The sequence below is a fragment of the Chanodichthys erythropterus genome, chromosome 19 (assembly GCF_024489055.1).
Source record: "Chanodichthys erythropterus isolate Z2021 chromosome 19, ASM2448905v1, whole genome shotgun sequence".
NCBI classification, from domain to species: Eukaryota; Metazoa; Chordata; class Actinopteri; order Cypriniformes; family Xenocyprididae; genus Chanodichthys; species Chanodichthys erythropterus.
In genome coordinates, this window is record NC_090239.1 from 26667784 (window position 1) to 26686242 (window position 18459).

General features: G+C 35.9%; 1 protein-coding gene across 1 annotated transcript in view; it reads right to left on the bottom strand.

The window, feature by feature from the left end:
- LOC137007675 (transient receptor potential cation channel subfamily M member 4-like) overlaps positions 1-10951 on the bottom strand; it is a 33597-nt gene extending 22646 nt beyond the window's left edge. The window contains exons 1-6 of the mRNA XM_067369285.1: positions 10778-10951; positions 9518-9579; positions 9255-9432; positions 7301-7481; positions 6353-6522; positions 2194-2362 (exon numbers count right to left, since the gene is read on the bottom strand). Of these exons, the coding sequence (XP_067225386.1) occupies positions 2194-2362; positions 6353-6522; positions 7301-7481; positions 9255-9432; positions 9518-9579; positions 10778-10834 (817 nt within the window). The 5' untranslated portion in view covers positions 10835-10951. The remainder of the gene's footprint in view (positions 1-2193; positions 2363-6352; positions 6523-7300; positions 7482-9254; positions 9433-9517; positions 9580-10777) is intronic.
- Between the last annotated feature and the right edge of the window lie 7508 nt (positions 10952-18459).

The window sequence follows — 18459 nt, forward strand, 5'->3', positions numbered from 1 at the left end:
CACCTTGCTCAAGGTATTGTAAACTTCGGTAGAGGAAAGTGAAAGATCACCACACCACTTTTGATGTAGTCTCTTTATTACACTGGTCAAAGTGAGCATAAAAGTGATTAAACTGGTCAGGCATAGTGGCAGTACAGGACTGAGGCACTGGACTAGTTGTTGTAAAGAATGAATACCTTGCCACATATGTCGGGGGTCTGAAGATACAAAATGATCTTCGATCCGGTGTTTGTAGGTGTGTTTGGCTTTGTTAATACCCCTCCTGAGATTGGCCCTGTAAGCATCTTGGACACCGGACCGGAAAGCATAATCTCTGGCTTAACCTTATAAGCATCAGCAACATTAGTGTAGACATGGTCCAAAATTGTATGTCCTATTGTTGAACATGAGACATTCTGATGGAATTTAGGAAGCATTATAAGAAATTGTAGTCTGCCTCGACCCAGACTCCACTCCAAGTATATTTTAGAGTGAGCTCATCCCCAAAATGGCTTAATTATCATAGAGAAGAAGAAAGTCAACTGGTATATTGTTTATGTACCATTTGATTGATCAAATCCTAAGCAAATGATAATCAATTGTAGAATGGGAATGGGTGTGGGACACAGAGAACCATTTCAGACAATGAGGTGTCACAACTTCATTAACATACAGACCACAGCTGGTAAAACATGAGAAATTCATTTACATGAAGAGTGGTAAACTGTAAACAGGATAAAAGGTTTGAGATTTGGATGTTCTGGGTTCATTCCGACTCCGATGAACCCAAGGTGCTACGTGTACTTTGTCAATGCTACGCTGCAATAAACTTCTTCATCGAGATCTTCAACGTCCTCGTAATTTTTTCTTACACATACTACATAAGTTGCAATTATTGAAGTCCCCAGCAACAATAAAGTATAAAGTATAAAGTCCTTGTTATTTTTTTTTACATGGATTTTAATATAACATATTCATTGATTATCATTAATATTTCAGTTCTCTGAATCACATGACATTAGCCTTTAATACTTAAAGTCCCTGTAAAGTCATTTTAAAGTATGTGTTCTCAGTTTGTCACGCCACAGAAAAATGTGTTATTAACCACGCAGCCAAATTTGAATGATTAAAAAAAATCTGTAAGTAAATGAAATAAGTTATCAAAATCTCGAAAAAAAAAGGCAGCGCTCTCTGCTCTCAAACACTGGGGCTGTGTCCGCTGTCGGCGCTGAAACCACACCCACTCGCGAGAGCTGCCGTCTCAACTTGTCTAATGAGTCAAACATACTGGTGCATATAAACAAAAGAATCACGTTAGAGGGTTGCACTTTTTAGTAGAGTTACTGTGGACTACCTACTAATTATGACATAAGCACACACAACAACTTGCACTCATTGGGCACATACTGCCGGACTGTTGTCGAGTCGACAAATGACGGTGCCGCGAGACGGGAGGATGAAGGCCGGGATGGGAGAGACTCTGTCCGACCCCATATATCATCGGTTATCGTCGGGATGGTATGAAGGCCGAGGCGGGAGGGGGGGCCGAGGTCTGTTCAGTCACATTTACCAAAAACAGCGGATTATTTGTGAATCCCAGCTGTCTGATGAAAGTTTGTAAAATTATCCGGTGTATCACTTTAGAATTGAGACCGAGCATATTGTATATTATAAAAAACATGTAATATGCATTTGCGTGACAAAGGCATTACTAGCTAAATGTGCAAAGGGCTGTATAACTAATGACACTCTAGATTGAGCGAGTGAACCGCTGTAGAGGCAGCGCGTCATCGACAGTTATATAGTGTTAGGGGAGGGACTATGCTCGGGGGACGATGTGCGTCATCAGACCCCCGTTATAGCGCCGCCCAAAAAATCCTGAGCAGAGACTTGGTGAAAAACTGTTTAATGCTCTAACTTCACAATTAAGCATTACACAATTCACAGACTTTGTAATGTGTTTCAGCAATACATTTGTAACATTTATAAAGTGTTTAGAAAGAATTCTCAGAATTGACTTTACAAGGATTTTAAAGGATTAGTTCACTTTCAAATAAATTACCCCAAGCTTTATTCACCCCCAAGCCATCCTAGGTGTATATGACTTTCTTCTTTCTGATGAACACAATCAGAGATCTATTAATAAATATCCTGGCACATCCAAGCTTTATAATGGCAGTGAGCAAGACCAATGAGTAGGATTTTATTTTGTACCTGTACGCTGACGTGAAATGTAATCCTCCAGACGGGCTCTGAAGCCGAAATCACCACCGTTACGCCCTATGGTCCCATCATCCACCAGAAGAAAAGCCTTGTAGCTATTGTCCAGAGAGCAAGAGTTGCGCGCTGTGTTTTTGACAAAATACTTTGCGGGGAAACTTCCCTAAAAGAAAGAGAGAGACATTGTTGTTCTGAAAGACTGTAAACCATATGCAAATGCAATGTGCAATGCTAGTTTATCTTTTTATATCCATTTATGCAATACACAGCATGTAGACTCTGAACAGTATGCTTTTTTTTTGGTATGCATAAAATGTCCAAGTGGCCTAGTGACTTCCATCTGCAGTATATGAACAGACACAGAAGTGAAGGAGATATCAACCACAATGTGTAATATGATTTAAATGTACTGTTAATAATTAAAAACAAAAAAACTCAAATTTCTAGAATAATATAAATTAACCTCCTAATTTATTTAAACGTAACATAAAAAAATATTAAACATTTTACAATTAATAATACATTGATAAAAATTGTTTACTCTTAAATATTTTATTCAACATTTAGATTTGGTTCTTGACTTTCAGCAATGTTCAAATAGTGCTTAATTCATTTTTGGAAATATATATTTTAATCTAAGATAAATACTAGTAGTATTTATTACTACAGTATATAGTAGTATATTTATAGTAGTATGCTAGTTTTGCACCATTCTCAGTAGAGTCCTGGTCAGATTTATTGGTAAATATGATCTAAGAAGGCTCTGATAATAAATCTGTAGTGTTAATCCTTTTGATCTTTCAAGAATTTCTTGTTTTTCTCTAATACATGTTGGCCACAATTATTGGTACACCTAGAAAATCTTAAAATATCTCTGATTTATTTATCATATTTACAGTTTTTAGCACACCAGGGTGACTAGAAAAGTGAAATTATTGAGCCATCAGTATAAATATGAGGAAGCAAAAAGGGTACACACAATGGGTAAAACCAAAGAATATCTAGTTCAGTCATGAAACTGCTGTGGGCTTCAGTTAATAAGAAATATATGATAGAACTTTTCAGTTTCTAAGCTATTTTATTGATCAATCACAGTGTCCACAATGCATTTCTGCACTACTGTGTGTGTGTGTGTGTGTGTTACTTTACAGCAGCAGAGCATTAGTTAATCTTTATTTTTTCTTACACAAAAAAAAAAAAAAAGCATCACTTCACTTCAGAAGGCCTTTATTAACCCCCTGAAGTCATATGGATTACTTTTATGATGGATGGATGGATGTGCTTTTTGGGCTTCAAAATCTAGGGTACCATTCACTCCCATTGTAAAGCTTGGTGCTGAATACTGAACCTGGATCATTTTTATCATAACTTTGATTATGTTTGGCTAAAAAGAAGAATGCCATATACACCTAGGATAGCTTGAGGGTGAGTAAATTATTGGATAATTTTTGGGTGAACTTTCCCCTTAATAAGTTCCAATAAACAGATCTGAACAGAACAGAATCTGCCTGGAAGAGGATGCGTGTCTGTCTATAAGGAAAACTCCACTTTTTTTGAAAATAGGCTAATTTTCCAACTCCCCTAGAGTTAAACAGTTGAGTTTTACCGTTTTTAAATCCATTCAGCCAATCTCTGGGGTCTGGCTGTACCACTTTTAGCATAGCTTAGCATAGTTCATTGAATCTGATGAGACTAAGGCCCTGTCCCAAATGGCGCACTTCATGTGGACTTGCGGTCTCGTGGACTCAAATTGCGCATGCTCGCCGAGTCTACGAGTCCGTAGGCCGTCCCATTCAGCATTTTAACACTCTGAAGTGTGCTCAGCAGTGCCCCCTTTGTACCCTTGAAGCGGTCTTCCGCGAAGCCCGCATAGAAGCAGGCTTCGCACACTTTAACTACCCAGGAATCCTTGCGAAATGCCAGTCAGACAACGGATGGGAGGAGATTTCGCTCAAGAGCATGACTGAGAAGAAAATATTTAAGTGTAGGTATCATTACTATTTTTATGACGTAGGTGTACATTTTACCAGTTGTTACCTACAGTTTATACAAACATTATGGTCATCAACCAGTTGTTGATATCTCAAACATTATAATAGCGCGTTGAATACGATCGCATTATGATTCATTAAATAAATAGAACTGAATGTCAGGGCTTTATGAGTCATATGTAAACCTAGTATTTATATTTAAACCTGTAAATTCATCTGAAACTCACGCAAATGTTTATTATGTGTTAAAAATCTTAGTTCAAACTGAACATTATGTATTATGACAACTGTATACATTATTTAAATAAGCATGTATATATTGTCTAATGCCCAGGTGGCATAAGCAAAAGCAGGCTGTGTAGTTGACATAGAGATAATATTTTGCAAAAGAAAAGAAACCTGTTCTCGATGAAATATTATAATATTTGTATAAGATATTTGTGATATTTATCTAATAAAGGGACTCATCTACTACGACGTCGGAGCGCAATGTGATTTCTCTGCATGGCAAGCAAACACAATGGTAAAAACAACAACCACAATAGGCAGCATATTCCCTGAACCTGCAGCTCCTGTCAAAAAACAACCGGAACGTTATTTCCGGCGTGACGATCGAGTCTGTGCCAAAAATACCTCTCAATGTGCCCTCGTGGACTCGCGCCAAGGGCCCTATAGGTCTGCACTACATGACGTCACCAAAGTGTGGACTCTGAGGAAGTCCACAAGTCCGGAGTGTGCCATTTGGGACAGGGCCCAATAGCATCTCGCTCAAAAATGACCAAAAAGTTTCAATATTTTCCCTATTTAAAATTTGACTCTTCTGTAGTTACATGGTGTACTAAAACCGACGGAAAATGAAAAGTTGCGATTTTCTAGGGCGATATGGCTAGGAACTGTACTCTCATTCCGGCGTAATAATCAAGGAACTTTGCTGCCATACTATGGGTGCAGCAGACGCAATGATATTACACACCACCTGTGACCCCCTGCTTGCACAGTGAGCATGCCTTTCAACCATGGAGACATTTGTGAGAGACGCTGCATAATATAATTGTGCTTGCTGCACTCATGGTATGGCAGCAAAGTTCCTTGCTAAGTTATGCTAAAAATGTGGTACCACCAGACCCGGAGATTGGCTAAATGTATTTGGAAATGGTAAAACTCAACTGTTTAACTCTAGGGGAGTTGGAAAATGAGGCTATTTTCAAAAAAAGTGTAGTGTTCCTATAACACACAGTGAGGAGGATAGTTTCAGTGACCAAAGACTTTCCAAGGATCATAGCTGGAGAATTGCAGAAATTAGTTAAGTCTTGTGGTCAGGAAAAAAAAGTCACTACAAGTTGTTTGAAAAGGAAAAAATACACTTTGCAAGAAAAATCTTTTGCTCTCATTCAGAAACAAACTCCAGCATATTCAATTGCCAGACACCACTGGAACTTCAAACAGGACCGTTTTCTAAAAGAGCTTTTTGGCAGTGAACCCATGAGATGGGTTTGGTGCACAGAGGGATAAAAAGTACCTCATTTGTATGATTAAATATCACTGAAAAGCCACGCAATATCGCATTCATATCGCAGATGAATCGCCTTCGATAATGAGCGCGATATTGCATGGCTTGTCAGTGATCTACGGCTCTGTATATTAAATGGCGCTCCATTTGAAAGCAGATGATGGTGATTTAGCGGTAATCAGGGAACCGGCTTTACTGACAAAATGCGCATGCGATATATCGCCCAGCCCTACTGCTAGATCTTTAATGTTGTGGGCCTGCCAGAGGTCTTGGACATCTTGTTGAGATACATGACGTCATGGATTTGACAGCCTCTGCTAAAAATCTAGGGCCATGGTTGGATCTTCCATCAAGAAGATTAAAATCAACACAAAAAAAATGGGTCACTGGGCACTGATCTCGTCAGGTGTTCTACAACCTCACCAGGCATTGTAGGAGAAGATTTAGATTAAGAGCGGTTGTCTTGGCAAAACGAGGTTGCAAAAAAGTATTGAATAAAAGGGTGCCAATAATTGTGGCTATTGTGCATTGGAGAAAACATTTCACAATGAGATTTTCCACACATTTTCAATTGTTTTACTTCAATGAAAGGTTCGATTTTTGTGATTTAAAAAAAAAAAAATAAAAACATCAAAAGAGACAGTTGTGTTACCTCAGAGTTGACAAGCTGTTGGCGATTTTCTACCAGGCCCCAGGGAGCGATGCCAATGAGTACCACTTTACTGAGAGTGACAGATGATGTTGCGGTGGCATAATCTCTCACAGCTTCTCCTATACACCTGCCGAGGCCTTCCCTCAACCCCCCGCTTATGATCCATGCTCCTATACATAAGCAACATCCAAAATTTACTTTTTTTGGTAATCGGACAGTTGATGGTAGCCACTGACCTCCATAGTAGGAAAAAAATAATATGGAAGTCAATGGCTACCGTCAACTGTCAGGTTGCCAACATTCTTTAAGATAACTTTTTTTATGTTCAACAGAAGAAAGAAATTCATACAGGTTTGGAACAGGTTAAAGGTGAGTGAATGATGACAAAAGTTATATTTTTGGGTGAACTATCCTTTTAAATTGCATTGTGCATTATTTTATTTAGAGAAATGTAAAAGAAAAAAATTGACTATATACACACACAGAAGAACTTGCTGGGCAACTTTCCTGACATAAACCAGGTTGATGAAATAATTAGTCCTGCATGAATTTGTGTCCTGGTAACTGGGCCTCTGATGACTTGCATTTATTTACTTTCACAAGTATTATTCATATTCATACTGCTTGCATCCTGACAGTTCACAATAGAAGACACAATGACAGCTGAAGTTTGCTCATGTCACTGTGGTCATGCACTTCTGTTTCTCATTGATCGTTTCAGGTATGACATTTACTGTACAAACAAAGAGTCACATGGCATAACCTGGCAAACCTTTTCATAAATAAGAGGGCATTTATGCTGAAAATTTACAGCCTGGCAATAAATCAAATGTTCTACTCAGATATTACAACTTTTCAACACATTTGTGAAAGTAACATAATGGAAACATTTGAATAGCATGGAAATGTATGAAAAACAATGAGATGTGTGAGGAGAGAAGAAGATACCTGTGCTCTGTGCAGCTTTAACCAGCCCCTGTCTCAGCACCTCTCGCACCCAGGTCTTGACCTCTGACCTTTTCTCACCACCAAACACTGACACCACCAGGTTGGGATGTGCCAGTTTCCAGCGTTCTCTCATGATATTGAAGACCTTGGAAGGATCCGTGGTGCTGGAGAGACGCAAAAACTGGGATAAAGAGAAGGCGAGTGAGATGAAAACAGGACTCAAAGGTGAAAAGAAATTTTAAGTTACAAAAACAAGGTATTGATTTGTTAAATATGGTTGTTTCTTCAACTATGGGCAATTTTTATGTCCCAAGGATTGATTGCTATTAAAACCTTTTTTTTTTGTAATATGAAGACCAAATTTAGGGGTAAGTTTCCATGAGAATGATGTACAAAAAAATCGAAAAGTTTTTCCCTTTACTTTTTTACATACAGACGACACCATTATCAAAACAATCCACATTCACAAGGATCCGCAAAAATGTCACTTTGTAAAGAAACACTACGCAACTATAGACTGAACATGTAATATGCATGTGCATGATGTCACAGTTTTTACAAATTTGCGTTTTTGTAGTTCGCACTAAGACAAGTTTGTAATTTTTATTTATCAAATACATAATTATTTAATATCATTTATTATGAACAAAAAGTGAAAACGTGAGCAATTTCAATAATTATAAAGAGAAGGGGTGTTAGAACAAAACAGCAATCAAATGTGAAAACAAAAACAAACTACTAATTTGTGGCATGGTTGTTTTTTCAAGGTACTGGCATTTTTTTATGTGCCAGGGGTTGATTTTTTATTAAAAATTTTGTGTTATATGAAGGCTTAATTAAAATTGTACACCACTAACAATGATTATTTTTATTGTTATGCTTTTAAAATGCTTTTTTAATATTAATTATTCCAAACAAAAAGTGAAAACAAATTCTAAAGAGAAGGGCAGTGTGATCAAAACAGGAATTTTGTTTCATGAGGGTCAAATTAAAACTGTACACTTTTTACCATAATTATTGCTGCTTCTTTTACAATGCTTTTTATGTAAAGATTTTATTATTTTACCCTTGTCAGAGACCCAAAGATTCCATCATAAAATATTATTCAATTTTAATTATTCTAAACAAAAAGTAAAATGAACAAACCATTTTAATATTAAGTGAAAGATTTTTTTTTAGTTTTTGTTCAAATTTTTACCCCCAAAAGTTAGTGTTCCTATTTACCAAAGTGTAGAAGCCGTTCAGTGAAGACGAGTGTGAATTCCAATGCGACGCTTTTAGTTTTTACAATGAAAGAATGCGTGCGTGGTAAGTAGCTAAACATTTATTATCTGACAACTGTTTTAAGATTGATACATTTAAAGGGATAATTCACCCAAAAGGAACCCAAAATGGAAGTCAATGGTGCCCCAAAGTGGCCTGGTTACAAATTTTCTTCAAAATATCTTTGTTTGTGTTCAGCAGAAAAAAGACATTTATACAAGTTTGGAACAACCTGAGGGTGAGTAAACGATGACAGAATTTTCATTTTTGGGTGAACTATCCCTTTAACGACCCAAAGTAACATACAGTGATACAAACTACTCAACTTTATGTAATGTCTCCATTTTGAATTGAAAATATGCTATCATTTAAATGATGTCATTCATAATTGAATGTGATGAGACAAGAGACCATTTTGTTACATATTAGACAAACAAGAGTGAATGTGTGGAATTTTAAATAAAATATTATTTGCAAAGAGTTTAAATTACTTCACATCTAAAGACTATAATTAGACCTTTATTTCTTCTTTATTCCCTTAAATCCCTTTTAATCCATTAATTTATTTAAATAAAACTACACCCGCTCTCTACCCCCCTCCCAAATGTTCAAAAAATGATTATGGCCTTGATAATACATTTATAACTCAGGGAGCTCATATACGACTCAGCCCCAATGGAGAGGAACTCACATAGCTGTGTCTCTTGCCGGCCCCAGCGAACTCCAGCTCTCCAAAGGCATCTGTGGGCTGTTCGCAGGAGTGTTGTGTGCTGTCCCAGTGACTGACGATGGCTGTGCTGAAGTTATCGCCCAAGGCACCTGAGGGGTGCGTGTCTCGCATGGACCCACACTGACACAGACCGCCATTGCTACAAAACAACAGACGGAGGATCAGTCCTACAGAGGGAATCTAACACAAGAGATACTGAATACTCACCAAGTCAGATATCTTACCTGAAAGAGTCCTCCACAAATGTTGTGCACACTCTCTTTTTAAACAAATCTGGAATCCAGCTCTAAAATTAAAAACAGAAATCACTTTTAAATAATGCATAGCTACTGTATAACTGTGGTCTTGGACTTACAGTGACACTGTCAACAAGTTAGCAAGATAAAGGTAGTATATTAAACATCATGTGATCTATTGAAGATAAAATACTGAGTGCAACTTTATCTTATCTAATGCTTTTTTGCTCAAGGAAGGTCAGAATGAGAATCAATCACAAAGCTAGGGTATATGGCTCACTTTACCCCAACACCTCTTGTAATTTCATCATTAGATCCCCACCCATCCCTTTCATCAGGAAAGCAAGACAGACCAGTTTACCTTTACAGTACCTCATCACTTATTTAGATCATAACTTGTAGGCTTTGCGTTTAGTTTTCCCATTACATTGTTTGGTGCACCCACTAAGAACACTCATAGTCTTCTTCTAACTAAGAATTTTATTGCAACTTTGATTGAAATTATAATTTATTGATAATTTAGATTAACCTCATGTTGCTCCAAGGTGACCGTAAATCACCATATAAAGCATCTGCCTGCAAATTACGGCTTACTATGTACTTTCTTAGATATATACATCTGAACACGAAGACAATATTTAAAACTACACTATAAAATTCAAACTGCTAAGAATACATTTATTTGAATATATGTAATGGTGGCATTTTGTTCTTTTATGGATTACATTGATTTGAATTAAATACTGACGTAGTAACTGGAAATTATACTCTGAAATCTCATAAAATTATGAAATAACCATTTATAATGTTTCTTTTTTACATCTACATTTTACAGCTTATATGTCTCTTTACATATATATGGAAACATATATACATATTTGACCTAGCTATATGTGTAAACTAGGGGGTTAATATAAGTACAAAGTTAATATAAAAGCAAAACACAAATAACTTCCATAAAATACTTGTTCTTAAAAAAAAGACAACATATTGCACTGTAACATGAACACTGCTACAAGTATGACCAATAATAACACGATAGGAGCAGCACATGACAATCACACGTGCACAGTCTTGTTTGAAGAAACTCCCTGCAGTCCTGCTCATAGCCAACATTAAATCGAAACGATACTGAGTGCATGCAGTAGGTCTTTAAGAACATAATATATGACCAACAAACATCTGAAGCGTGTTTGTAACGATACAAAATCAAGAGGTGCTTCTGTTGTAGCTTTCTGACAGACCTACCAGATCTGTTTTCGGCATCGCAGTCACTCCACCGTGTTCAATGTCCTTTTCATTCATCTTGGTTTGTTTATGGACTTTATGAAGTCGCTGTTTGTAGGAAGTTCCACTTCAAAGCGTTCTGTAGCAGCACGTAACGTCCATTCCACCCGTGAACGAGGAAGTCAGGGAACTCTCTAGTCGGTTTACCTGAGAAAACAGGTGTAACCAGCGCGCGCAGGGTGTGGCTACAGAGGAGAGGGTGGAAGAGGCACGCCACGCGAGCGTGTGTGGGAAAAAGACTAGACTAGCTTTGAGGCGACAGATAATGATCATTGCTTACTTGAATCAAAATCCGGTTTATTGTTCGCTACACAAAGGATTTGTTTAGGTAGGCTGTTCCAAATATCACCGTCAACAAAATACCAGATTATAGTTGTTATATTCGCTCATTATATAAGAGATAAATTTTCCTTGTTATCTCAATGGCAAAAAGTGTACCAATTTACCCTAATCATGATTTCTTGTACTACGGAACTACAGGCAAACCCAGGCCTTTTTTTTATATTTTTACTAGTGGGTGCAGGACACCATAATTAATTTATGTGTCATTTAAGTGAGAATAGCAAAATAAAGTAAACTGTGACATATTATACCCAAAAAATCTCTACAGTGGACTACCAGTAAAACATTTGGAACCAAAAATTATTCAGACACTTTGACCGGACCATGTTTTGCTTAATTGTTATCTGACATAATTAAGTTTTTTTTTTTTTTCCTGACACAGTTTAAATCTGAGAACTTGTCATATTGTATTACCATTTTTTTTAAATTATAGTGAATAAACTGTATTAATGAATGAAATGTTCAAGGTGTCTGAATAAATTTTGGTTTGACTGTAAATGCAATTTTGATCTGGTGGTAACCTCGTTCTTTCAGTAATATGTAAAACTGGAAAATTTAATATATATATATATATATATATATATATATATATATATATATATATATATATATATAAATCATAGTTTATTATATATATATATATATATATATATATATATATATATAAAATGAAATGAAAAATTGCATATTAAATATACATTTAATAGCTATTAAAGTACAAACTGCTTTTGCTCCATGCTGAAAGACATTTTACCCTAAATGTAAGATAAAAGGTCCCCCTCATCACCTAGTTTTAAATTATATATATATATATATATATATATATATATATATATATATATATATATATATATATATATATATATATATATATATTCTATTTTATTTATTGATTATTGATTGATTTTATTCAAATATGACAAATATTTTGAGTACCAACATATTTAATGATCAAAAAATATTTATTTTTACTGAATATCGCAATATTCAGAAATGTGTGTTATTTGATTGTCAGATATTTTGGTTCTCAAAATTTTGGCTTATTTTCGTATAAAGCCCCATTGTACCCTTCATATTCACAAGAGCAAAATAAATATGTCAAATGATGCTACACTATGTTGTACAACACAAATAATAAACCATAAAGTTTTTTTCTGCCTGTTCTTTATTCATTTTAGTACATTTGTCACCTTTATATACAATTTTTAAATAGAATACATACAACTTTTTTTACAATAAGCAGCCTAAACAACGTCTATAAAAGAAAGTTAATTAGTTAATATAATATAAAGAACGGTTAACATATATATATATATACATACACATACACATATATATATATATATACATATATATATATATATATATATATATATACACATTATATATATATATATATATATATATATATATATACACATTATATATATATATATATATATATATATATATATATATATACACATTATATATATATATATATATATATATATATATATATATATATATACACATTATATATATATATATATATATATATATATATATATATATATATATATATATATATATATATATATATATATATATATATATATATATATATATATATATATATATATATATATATATATATATATATATATAATTAGCCATATCCTGATCAGTACCAGTCAAATTCATTCTGTCCTTTGATGAATGAGCAGAAGCTCGTCTGGGATATATATTCTTAGCGTCCATATCCTGTTGGTTCATTTGCCTTTTTGGATTAGTCTTTTCCCGTACTCTGACCCATTCGGTATAATTTGCCGGCCAGGTTGTGTACCTGACATTTTCCGAGCTGACAGCCTCTCTGAGCTGCTCACCTTCTGCAGAGAGAAGACAAATGTGAATCATGGGCTTCAACATTTAAGATTTATGATCACATATAAGTGGGTGAGAGCAGAGATCATTTTAACAGTTTTTTTGTTGATATTTGATCACTATATTTAAATCTGGTCAGTCAAATAGACAGGCCTCTAGTGAATGATAGTAGTTCCTCTGTTCACCAAAAGATGGCTGTGAAGAACACCAAACGTATTCAGACTAATGTCTTCACCGTCCTGTAGGTGAAGTGGAGTGCAAAAACAAATCACACACAGAGCCGTGCACAGACATTTTAAGGGGCACTAAAGGGATGGGAGGATATTGGTGGGTGGGGTGCTTGTTAATACAAATGATTCATTTATTACAAATATCCAATTAAAAGAGAAAATGTACCTTCACATTTTAGTTGACTCTTAGGCAATATCATCTCAACAGAATGAATACAATTTTTACAATCATATTTTAAACGATTAAGATTAGTGCTAACTCAATTTTTGTCTAATTGAATTTAAGATGTTGTAATTATTATTCCATTCACATAATTTATTTTCTGTCTTTAGCATATTTCTAGCATATTCTAGCATACTTCTTGGGTAAATGTAAAACCTACTTAAATAAGTTGTTCCACATTATTAAGCAAGTCACAGTTCTTGTACAATATGGAGAGGACAAACGATCTTTCTGAAGATGAAAATCATGAAAGTGCAATGCCTTGAAAAGTCATGAACAACTTATATTCTGCAAAAACTAAATGGAGTATTGAACTGTTAAAGGATTTGTGAGTGAGTCAGAGCACAGAAGAATTCAGTCAGATTAAGGCTTATTAAAGCAGAACTAAGTAACTTTTTTACCTTCATAAATAGTTTTCTAAGTCCTTACAATGGTTAATTGACTTGTATTGGCGTGTTTGAGGCGAGCACTAACCCCCTCTGGCACGTCTACGCCAGAATACAGCACTTGCAAGTTGAGCTGCACCGACCCGACACAATCTCGCCTCATGTTCACGTTCATTCGAGTGACAAAATGCTTTACGGTAATTCAAAAACAATACCATATATGTACAATGACTTTATAAGACAATTTCGAAAATTACCCACCTCCATCGAGATTTCTTGTACTGTATTTGCAAAACTACTGCGCTGGTGAGCGTTGTAGTCGTTGTAGTCCAGAGCTGTGCTTGGAGTATTTACGACAGTGTGATTCACTGAAGGAACCTGTAGTAGGGGGAGCTTCGCAAATCTTACCGAGTTCCATTTTAAAGGAACGTTTCTGTCAAATGAATTGTATTAAGTTGGCACCAAAAAGCCACTGTTGAGCAGCAAACAGGTAAAACAGCAGGTGTCCCAAGAACCTCTCCATACAAACTGTTGATTTTCCATTTACCTAAGAAGACCTAGCAAACTATTGAACAAACCTGTCTGCGAAGAAAATATGAGTAATAAAACAAACACTTTCTTTGAAAAACTAAAACCTGAATTTGTATTTTACTGAAACCCCACTGATATGTAATTTGTATAATGATCTCATTTAGAACATGTATATCATAATATATTATATTACAAATGATTTGTTATAGATTACTAGTATCAACCAGGCAGTGTTGTAGTCGAGTCACCAACTGTCGAGTCCGAGTCGAGTCTCGAGTCCCAGTGTTCGAGTCCGAGTCCAAGTCCGAGTCACCAAAGAAGAGTCCGAGTCGAGTCCAAGTCGAGTCACTATTACCAGAGTTCGAGTCCGAGTCGAGTCTCGAGCTCCCAGTGCCTACATGTCTCCACTCTGGGACCTTCAAAGAACTGATAAAATGTATTAAAGAGGTTCTACATTAAACAAAAATGATACCACTGTCATGATTGCAAAGGGAGTTTATTTACTGATTTGACATATACACTTTAACAGACACTTTGCAACTTTACGACGCCATCAAAAGCATGTGTTCAAAAGCATGTGTTTACTTCCATTGTTGTGAACGTGCATTTTACTGGGCACTGTATTTTAAAAATACTTAAAACGTAAAAATCAATACGATATGCCGAGAGAGAGAGAGAGAGAGAGAGAGAGAGAGAGAGAGAGAGAGAGAGAGAGAGAGAGCGTTTGTGAGTGAGTGACCGAGTGATTTAGCGTGAGTGCGTTTGTATGTGTTCAAGTGAATGTGTGTGTGACGGCACGCGACTGGTCAGAAAGCAACGTGTAACGTTAGTCTGACATGTTTCTTGTCCACGACACCACAGGATTTTAGGAGTCAAAATTGCGTAATCCATCTGACACAGTGAAAAAAAAAAATTGTGTAATCTGACACAGTGACTATCGCAACAGACAAAAAAAAATCATGTAATCTGATCTGACACAGTGACTAGTAAATTATCAACATACAAAAAAATTGTGTAATCTGAACCAGACATTAGACATCGTCGACGTCTGATGCCAAATTGTCAAACATCGCCCAACCCTAGCTTCTTCTGTTTATTATCATATATGCATTAGTCAATAATAGTTTTTTTTAAAAGCTAACGTTAGCCAATGGAAAGCATTTTACTGGCTTTTCTGGGTGCATCTGTGACAGGTGTCTGTTAAAGTTTGAAGTTGTCCCAGTCTTTTCCTCAATTGTGCAATTACACACACAACATTTAGCGCTGCTCTTTCCAGCATTAGATGCAAAATTCGTGTAGGCGAATTTCACGATCCGGGGCACATCTTTCTGCATTTTCCAAATTTGAACATTTAGCACGCGAATCATGCACGAGTGTAAAGTGAGTGACGTCAGTGAGTGTGTTGTCAAGAGAGCGAGCGGTAGCAGTGTCTGTGAGGGAAAAAATAGATCCCGGCCGGTCTTGGGCACGAAACCTTATATAATATTATATATAAACTTATATAATTTTTTATAACATATTTAGTCAAAAACAACGTGATGAATGCTCAAGTCCGATTTTATATATCCTCGAGTCCGAGTCCAAGTACGAGTCATCAGTCCGCGAGTCCAAGTCGAGTCACGAGTCGGCAGAATGGAGTCTCGAGTCGGACTCGAGTCCAAAGAATAGTGACTCGAGTCGGACTCGAGTCCGAGTCCAGGACTCGAGTACTCCATCACTGCAACCAGGCATGTGCACACATAGACAAAAGGGGGCTTGAGCCCCTACCCTTTTTCTTCCTCGAGAGAAAGTGCCCTTTTTTCTGGGGGCCTTTTTTTTTTTTTTTTTTTTTTAATAAATGCTTATATATATTCCTGTTTACGCACAACTTCCCTGTCAAAAATATATTTACTGAATTAAAAAAAAACGCGCGCGCGCAGCACATCCCACCTCATGTTTGCTGCTGGCTGAAAACTTCTGACAACTTCACCCCGGAAAATACAACTGCTGTCTGACGATGAGAAACGAAAAAGAAATAAGCCCTAGATGGATCCATCCCGTGCATTTCTTTCAGGTAGCCTATGTATGTTAACAAACATGTGAAATTTGTGAATCTATTGTGAAACTATTTATGGGTGAGATTATTTATGCGTTTAACGCCGCTTTAATAGTTTGACACCAGCAACGCATCTGCCTGATTTGATACTAATGTAATTTATGTCATATTATAATTTCAATTATTTTAATGTGCTGCGTTTTGAACCATGGTAAAGATATCTAGGGCTGTCAATACCAGAAGAGGAGCATCCATGAACTGCATTATTAGACAGTTTTCTAAGGATGCACGATTTATTAAAAATTCTATTCAAAAATCATAATACAGCATTACATAATGCTATTTTTAAATCTACGCTTACACAGGATAATACATTGCATGTTTGATGTATATATATTCTTGTTGAAGAAATAACAGTGGCTGTAGCATTTCTGTAAAAAAAAGTGTCTGAATATTATTATTATTTAACTAATAATATATTTTTAATTATGGTGGTTGGCATTGATCGTGGATTTGATCATGCTGTGCTGTGAAACAACAAAAATCAGTAGGCTTCTGGCGCCCTCTGCAGGCATTTGTTATAATATATAATGTAATTATAAGATTTCAGAGGAGAGAACTCTTGATGTGTTTAAATATGCAGATTAGCTTGTTTTGGTTAATTTAGAATAAATCTACAGATGCAAACAGATGGAGGGTAGTAGGCTTAAAACAAACACCATCTAAAATGGACCAAAATCTTAAAAGTGTCCACTACATGAAAGAAGTATTCCAATAACCAAAAGAATTAAAACAATTTACTGATTTGTGCAAAATGAACAAATTATTAGTGAAACTATGTCCCTCTCCTCGGTGCAGTCATTTATACTAAATATATACTCTAGCTACTTGAAAATATTAGTGTAGAAAACACACTGTGGCATAGTTTCCTTTCCTTTGCTGTGATAAACCTATTGAAAGAACATGGTCTCTGTGTGAACTGATTATTTTGTAGAAATCTGTGGAGTATGAAACAATTGAATGAGTGTGAGGGAATTAAAATAAATTGGTCAGGAAGTCAGAGTTGTCTTAATATATTTAACGTTTTATTTTTTTTTTAAATAAATAATTATGAGAAGTGCCCTTTTTCCACTTGAGCCCATGCCCCCCAAAATGTCTGTGCACGTCCCTGGGTATTAACTAAGAATAATGGGAATATTCTTTACATTAAAGTGTGACTGCCTGCTGAAAGTTCCGCGTGATGACTATTCTATAAAACTATATAAGTTTTAGGGCTGGACAATATGACGATATAAGTGATTACTCGGATTTAAACTTACCTATATTGAAGTTATATAAAATATTCACAGGCAGATTTGCTTTATGTATTTCCCCGGCGTTGAAATCAGGCACATAATGTCAGGAAACACGATTCCTGGCTGCATGTCAATATCCATGGTTTATTTGACAAGTTGCAAGGAACACTTTCGAGTCCAACCTTAGTGTAATCGTTTGTTTTACTCGCGTTTTCCCTATTAAATCCAGTCACGCGGCAGGTTTTTTAGCCACTCAGTCCAGCTGAGGGAGCGCGTTTTCGGCGGGAAAGTGACGTCGATGCATACCCTCATAGGACAAGCAAACTTGTGTTGTATAGCTATGGAATTTTGCTTTCCGATTGTTTGGATGCCCCAACCCGTTGCTATAGAGTGCCCCAAGGATGACGCGTTTTTGTAGGCCAACCCGGAAGTTAGCGGCGCACGGGTTCCCTCGACTGAAAGCCTATTCATTTTTCCCATAGACTTTTGGAAAATCGCAGAAAATAAGCTCTGTGTTTAACAAAGGTATATGACACTTACACGTTTTGTCTATCAAGATAATATTTACAAGTTAACACAACATTTATAGATTTTGAAGCCTAAATAAAGTCGTCAGATATAAAAGGCTAACAGTAGGCTATAAACAGACTAGCCTACAGCACACCATGGTCGCGGATCAACGTCGTCACCACCAAGCGTCCTCAAACTTTATTTAGAAAACAACTCAAAACATGCTCA